Here is a 7,487-nt window from a genome sequence, read left to right as displayed (position 1 = left end):
CACACACACACACACACACACACACACACACACACACACACATATATAGTCAATAAAAGCCTCGGCGAGATGGCTCTATAAGTAAAGGCATATAATATATGCTCAGTAAAAGGCAGTGGTTATCTGTAATGCTTTGTGTTCATTCCATCGCTTTTTCATGATTCACTTTAGAAAGTAAAGCTACCTTCTCCCTGCCTTACATTTGTTTTGCCCCATATGTTGTTCTCATAAGGAGCTGGTGCTTTGAAATCCTATCTCTGACCAGTGTTTAGGGTTAAGTGAGAAAATGGAATAAATTAAGCATACCATGGTAATCTAGGTAAATCTTGGTGATGCCAGACCACTTAGAGATCTGAGGGCTGGTTCTACAACTTGTCACCAACTATTGCATCCTACCAGGACTACTTAGAACAGTAGTCTTTAGCCAACAAGATGGCTCAGTGGGTAAATCCACTTGCCACACCTGAGTGTGAGCCTCAGAACCCACATAAAGGTGGAAGGGAAGAACAGAACTAACTCCACAGAGTTGCCCTCTGACCTCCATCCAGGCACTCCCCTCCACACACATTATGCACACACATACTAATAATAAATAAATATTTCTTTAAGCTTTAGAACAGTAGACTCCAAGCATTTTGGATTGTATAATCTATCAATAAAAATAATGGATGCACATTTTCCTATCTGGGTATAGTTTTTACATTATTTTATTACACTAATGTAGTATATGTAATATAATGTAGTACTATATATATATATAATAACGCATGTGGGAAAATGAGATAACACATGAAAAGAATTCTAGAATCTCAATAATTTAAAAAATTCTGTTACTTCCTTCTCTCATTCCCAATGACTACTCTCAAAATACCTTGGAGACTATTTGTTGAGAGGATTAAATGAGATAATCATCATGGAAAATATTCCATAAGATTTAAAGTGCTATTTAAATATTACATAATTACAATTCAAACACAATGTTTAAATTATTTTTAATCACACTAGCCCATCATTATGATACCAAACACTGTCATTATCCCTATGTTACAGATAAATAGAGGAAAGCCAGAGAGATCAAAGTCACAAGGCTAATAAGACCTGGGGTCTGTCAGACTTCAAAGGTGGGGCACTAAGTGTCCGTGTAATAGGGTGCTATGGGATGTTGCAGGGAACCAAGGCACAACTGCTGAAGGCCGGATTCTGAAGCTCTTCCCACCCAGTCACAAAGCCCAAGTATCCCCACAATCCACAGAATTGTTAACTCAGGAGCCTCTTTCTTTTCCAGGGCTTGTCTTCATGCCGGGAACAATCCAGCTGACAAGAAAAGACATCCTCTACCGCCTGCAAATATCCAAGGCCAAGTGCATTGTGGCCAGTGAGGAAGTGGCCCCCACAGTGGAGTCTGTTGTGTCAGAGTGCCCCAATCTGAAGACCAAACTTCTGGTGTCTCCACAAAGCCAAAATGGATGGCTAAGCTTTCAGGAGCTATTTCAGTGAGTATATTTCTTTCTGGGGCACTAATAACAGCAGAAATCCTATACATCTCCGAACGTACTTGTCCAAAGGCTCAGCAGCATTTTGAGTTGATCTAGGCTCCTTCCCAGAAAAGAATTATCTAATGAAATGGTTTACAGGCAGAAGGAAGAAAAGCAGCTCTGCCCTGCTTTCCTGCTTCTTCTGTGGCCTGTGATGAGTACTCCATAGGGGCTGGCCTTTGCCCAGTTCCTGGGCCGCATCTATCACCACTCTCCCTTTTATTCCTCAGGCATGTACCAGCTCAGGGCCTTTGCACCTGCTGTTTCTTCTGCCTGAGATGTTCTTTCCTACTCCTTTTCAGTTGTTGCTTCTTGTCAGATTTCAGCTCAAATGTTTTATCTTAAGCAATACTATCCCTGGCCAACCTGATGAGAGCTACAAGGCTCTCCCCTTCATGGCACCTTTTGTTTTCTTAATAGCACTGGTCCCTTCTGAATGATCAGACCAGCCATTTGTTCTCTTAGATTCTGTTTTTCGTCTCTGAAGTAGGGATTAGAAAAATTAAGGTCCAGAAGCCAAAGATAGCCTACCACTTGTTTTTTATAAATGAAGTTTTATTAGAACACAGAGAATCCCATTTGTTTACATATTGTCCAGACTGCTTTCTTGTCATGGTAGCGGAGTAATTCCAGTAGAGACTGTGTATGAGGTGTTGCATGCCTTTAATCCCAGCACTTGAGAGGTAGAGGCAGGTGGATCTCTGTGAGTTCAAGGCCAGCCTGGTCTACATAGTGAGTTCTAGGCCAGCTGGGGCTACAGGGAGACCCTGTCTCAAAAAAAAAAAACAACAAAGCAGCAACAACAACAACAAAATAGTCTATTGTTTATGGTATACAAAGCCTAAAATATTTGCCATCTGGCCCTTTGCAGAAAACATTTACCAGCCCCTGCCCTAAATCATATGCTCTAAGGAAGCAGAGGCTTTGCTTGCTATTTGGTTGATTGCTTTATCTCCAACACCTAACAACAAATAGCTGAGTGGCTAAGAAATATTTAATAAGTGAATGAACAAAACAGAACAACTTCAACTTTCTTCATATGCAAAGGGATAATTATACTGAAAATATCTAGTGATGGTTTGAGGACATGTAGGAAATATTTCCTAAGCTATTAAAAAATGAGAAAATATTTACAGGTGGCATTATCCACCCATGAAGCCTTAAATAACTTATGTCATAAAAATTAAAAATCAAGTTGGTGTCTTTTGTAAGCTGTGATCTCAGGCAGATCAAGTAACAGTTATGAAAGTCTGTGTCTTTATCTGTGTGTTTGTCTTAATCCATGCTGTGACAGCGTGGAGTTGCAGAGAAACCAGATGGACAAAGCAACATGACACGCTTACCATGATGTCTTGTACAAGTAATCGCTTGTAGAGTACAGTAGTCATAACTGTTATCACTGCTATTGTCAGGTTAATCAAGTGATTCAACAGTGTATGATTTTTAAAGTAGTAGCATATAAATTAGTTGAATATTCATCTCCAACAATAAAATACTTTTAACACATTCCTCTAATATATTCATTTATGTTTTTAAAAATTATATACATGTACATTTGTACATTATACAAATATCAAAAACAAAAATTTTAAAGAAAAACTACATATGTCCAGGCATGGTGGCACATGCCTTTAATCCTAGCATTCAGGAGGCAGAGGCAGGCAGATCTCTATGAGTTCAAGGCCAGCCTGGTCTCCATTAGCAAATCCAGACCAGCTGCCGCTACAGGGAGATCCTGTCTCAAAAAGACCAAAAAGGAAAAAAGAAAAAGAAAAAAAAAAACTGCATATAAGGGACGTAGTTCACTGATATAGGACTTGCTTAGTCTGTACCACATCCTGGGTTCAATCCCTAGTGCCACAAAAATACATATCATTAGAAGTTCTCCTGTTTTCTGTTCCAGTTGCATAACATGTGACCCTACCTCAGAGACCCCTAGCTTAAATAAGTCGAAATTGAATCTTCATGAAATCTTAAAGGGGTAAAGAAAATAACAAAATAAAGAAGCTTTATACTTACATGAATTTCAAGTTGAAAGCTATACACTTGAGGGGAGTTTTCAAGATTCAGGAAATCCTCACTTCATAAACAACTTTAGAATGTCATAACTTCACAATGAGTACAGATCGTTTTTCTGAACACAAAGTCAGGGACGGCTGTCTCATTGCAAACAGCTGCCCAGTTTGGGGGCCTTGTTGTTTGGTTTTGGTTTTTAGAAAACCACACGGAGCAATAATGAGGGGTAATCTTCTCTTCCAAAAATCCGTATGTAGGCCTGTACCCTGCTTTTGATTCCCCAAGACAGAAGTCATGAACACTTTCTAGAATATTCATAATAGGATAGAGGGAAAAGTCAAGATTATAGACCAAACAGAATTTTTTCTGCCTTAATACAAAGGACCATGTTCTGTATGCCTAGGATTCTGGATTCTGAACCTAAGGCATTTAGGATGCTGTTCAAAGTACGGGAGCAGCAATCGCGAAGATATGGCCGAATATAATACCCCCCAAATGCTCCTGAAGTACCCAGGGAATGAATGGCCACCCTTTTGGGAGCTTGTACAACAAATTATGGGATCAGAGTAAAAGCCAGAAGAGTAAACAGAGGCAAGATTATGAAAGGTGTCATATGCTATGCTAGTCGTGTGTTTGTGTGTGTGTGTGCGTGCGTGTTGTGTTGTGTTGTTAAGGATTGAACCTAGGGTTTCACCATTGCTAGGCAAGCACTGTGCCACTAAGCTATATTCAGCTGTCTTCCCTACATTTAATTTTGAGACAGGGTCTCACTGACTTGCCCAGGATGGCCTTGAGCTCATTTTGTAGCCCAAGCAAACCTTGAGCTTGTGCTTGTTCCACCTGCTTCAGCCTCTCAGTTTGCTGGGATTCTAAGCCTGTGCCACTTTTCCCAGCAGCCATGCTAAATCTCAAGCTTGATCGGTCAGAAGGAAAGACATTGATGGGTTTTAAGGAGGGATATGACAAGGTCGAGTTTGGATGTTAAATAGACTTCTGTAGACTCTGCACAGAGAATGAATCTGAGAACGGCCAAATTGGAATCAGAGACAACATTGGAACCTAGGCTAGGGGAGGGATGGTGGGAAGCTAAATCTGAGCTCTGGTGAATGGAATGGAGAGGAAAGGGTCACCTCAGAAGCTAGCAGGACTTGAAGGCTGATTGCATTTGGAGGATGAAGGAAGCAGGGGTTAGGGTTGATACGCTTTTTTTGTTGGGGGATTGGGTGGTTGGGGTTCTGTCCTTTGGAGAAAGATGGAACTGGAGGTGCAGCTCAGTGCTTGTCTAGTATGCACAAGGCTTTGGGTTCCATTCTCAGTACTACAAAAAGTAAGATGAAATAAAAAGCCACCATGGTGGTACATACCCACCAAACTCATCATTCAGGAGGTTAAGGCAAGAGGATGGAGGTCTTAAAGCCAGCCTAGTCTACATGGCAAGACACAGTCTGTAAACAACTAAGAAAAATGAAATAAAAGAATTAACCAACAGAGGGGGTTCTAAGATAGTAGGTTTAGAGCTGGGCATATTGAGATTAGAGATCTGTGAACCTTTATGTATCTACCAGACAGTGAATATTTGAGCCTTGGGTGTAAAGATAATCTGGAAGTTATCAGCTCATCAGCTCTGAAAACCCGGAAAGACAGAACTTAGAACTCAGATAGCCAAAAAGAGAGCAAGACGTCAGGCTACGGCATCCCCACCTGAACATCTCCCTGTCACTAGGAGATTGTAATGTCTTATTAAACAAGTAAATAAAAGCCTTATATTAAAAAATTTTAAAGTTTCCTTACTAGATTGGGAAATGTACAAATATCAGAGTTTTCCCAACCTAAGATGTTCAATAACATGAAGTAACCCTTTCTAGAACCCCAAACAACCAACTTCACCCTATATTTATGCCGGAAAAAAAAACTCTCGATGTTCTTTTATGAGGAAAGAGAATTACCAAAAGTATCTCAAAATTTTGTGAAAGTATTTCTGGCATTATAGACTGAGACAAATGTATAGTTAATGCTCACTACTTTGCAGATCAATGACAGTGTTCATCATTAAAATGAACTTAAGACTAGAGATATAGCTCAGATAAGAGTGTTTGCTTAGCATGCATGAAGCCCTGGGTTCAAGTTCCAGCATCTCATGAACTGAGTTGAGTGGCAGGAAGATCAGAAGTTCAAGGTCATTCTCAACTGCACAGTGGATTTGCAGCCAGCCTGGGCTCTATGAGACGGTGTCTCAAATAAAATAATGAAATAAAATTTTCAAATTCATTAAAATTACATCTTTTACTACTAATATTTCAAAAATGGAAATTAAAATATGATACATATACCTCAAATTCTTAGATATTTTATTAGTTATCCATCATTGACTAGCAGACTATTCAATACTTAATGGTGTGGACAAAAACATTTTATTTGCTTACATTCTGTGAGTCAGAAATTCACACAGGGTTCACCAGAGGCAACTGATCTTTGCTTCACATCAGGCTGATGGGGCCAGAATATCTGAGACAGGTTTACCCACAAGCCACTGGTGTGTCAGCAGAAGCACCTTAGTTCTTCACCTGTCCCCTCTGTTTAGCAGCACAATATGAGCATCTTTACATAGTAGATGATTCCCCTACTCTCCAAGGAAAATTTTTACAAAATATGAAATCTTTAAGGGATAATCACGAAGTCTCAGAACTAATACCCTCAGAGTAGTCACAAATCTGGATTTAAGGACAGAGGACATCAGATCCAACCTTCAACAAGGGAATAATAAACTTGTCAAGGGATGGGAGAAATTGGAGAAGCTTACACAGAGATTGTTGTCAGTCAGAATGCTTTTCACCTTAATAATCCAACTAAAAATTATCCTTAAAATATCATCATTTTTATTATCTCACAAATAAGTGTAGAGTTAGAATGAACTAAGGGCTGGTTGATTCAGTGGCTCAGTGGATTTAGCATGGACCGCAATTCAGCTGTCTTTCGTCATGTCATTTTCAGTACGATGCCAGGATGACTGGGGATGCTCCAAACATGCACATGGTCTACATTGTACACAGCACAATATTCAAGGGTGGGTTGTGAAGCAGGGTGGATGGGGTGGGAGAAGGTGGCACCCCGTCTTCATTGCTCCTTTTTTCTCATGTAAATATGTGTATGCAATGTACATTTGTGGGTACATATGTGGGAGATGCACATGTATGTGCATGCATGTAGAGGCCTGAAGCTGATGGTGGGTGTCTTCCTCAGTCTCTCCATCTTACTCATCGAGGCACAGTCTCTCCATTGAACCCAGAGTCTGGCTAACCAGCTTGCTCCAGGGATCCCATTTGCACCTTCTGAGCACTAGAATTACAAGTGGGCCACCACACCTGCCTGACATTTGTGTGGGTGCTGGGATCCAAACTTTGATTCTCAAGCTTGCCTGGCAAGCACTTTAATCACTGAGCCATCTCCCCAGCCTTCATTACTCTTTTTACAACAAGCAATGTTTCCCTGTGGGGCTTTATAGCTCATTGACTGTAATAGTAGCAGATACCCATTCCTAATGATTCTGATTAGCTAAGGCTAATCGTGACTTACTGAGTCAGTCTCCCCTAAAGTTTATGACTGCTGAGTACCTGAACAAAATCAGAGTGTTATTAGTTCAAGAAAATAAAGGAATAGATGTTTGATCAGGTACCAGCTATTTCTGTCAGAGATGTTGAAGATACTGAACAAAAAAGAAGACAAATAAATGACTCAACACTGCAACTCAAGACACTTGAAAAGCAACAACAAATGAAACCCAAACCCAGCAGACAAGAAGAAATGACAAAAATCAGAGCAGAAATAATGAAATAGAAACAAAGAAAACAGTACAAAGAATCAATGAATCCAAGAGCTGGTTCTTTGAAAAGATAAACAAGATTGACAGACTGCTAGCCCAGTTAACCAAAAGAAAGA

At 40.0% G+C, this 7,487-nt stretch overlaps 1 protein-coding gene across 1 annotated transcript in view; it reads left to right on the top strand.

Annotated features, from left to right (window-relative positions):
* Acsm4 (acyl-CoA synthetase medium chain family member 4) overlaps positions 1 to 7,487 on the top strand; it is a 27,880-nt gene that overhangs the window by 5,802 nt on the left and 14,591 nt on the right. Inside the window, exon 3 of the mRNA XM_008843858.2 lies at positions 1,286 to 1,493. Within this exon, the coding sequence (XP_008842080.1) occupies positions 1,286 to 1,493 (208 nt within the window). The remainder of the gene's footprint in view (positions 1 to 1,285; positions 1,494 to 7,487) is intronic.

The sequence above is a fragment of the Nannospalax galili genome, unplaced genomic scaffold (assembly GCF_000622305.1).
Source record: "Nannospalax galili isolate Female #2095 unplaced genomic scaffold, S.galili_v1.0 scaffold381, whole genome shotgun sequence".
NCBI classification, from domain to species: Eukaryota; Metazoa; Chordata; class Mammalia; order Rodentia; family Spalacidae; genus Nannospalax; species Nannospalax galili.
Note: the sequence above shows the minus strand (reverse complement) of the source record. Positions and strands in the feature narration are given on the sequence as shown.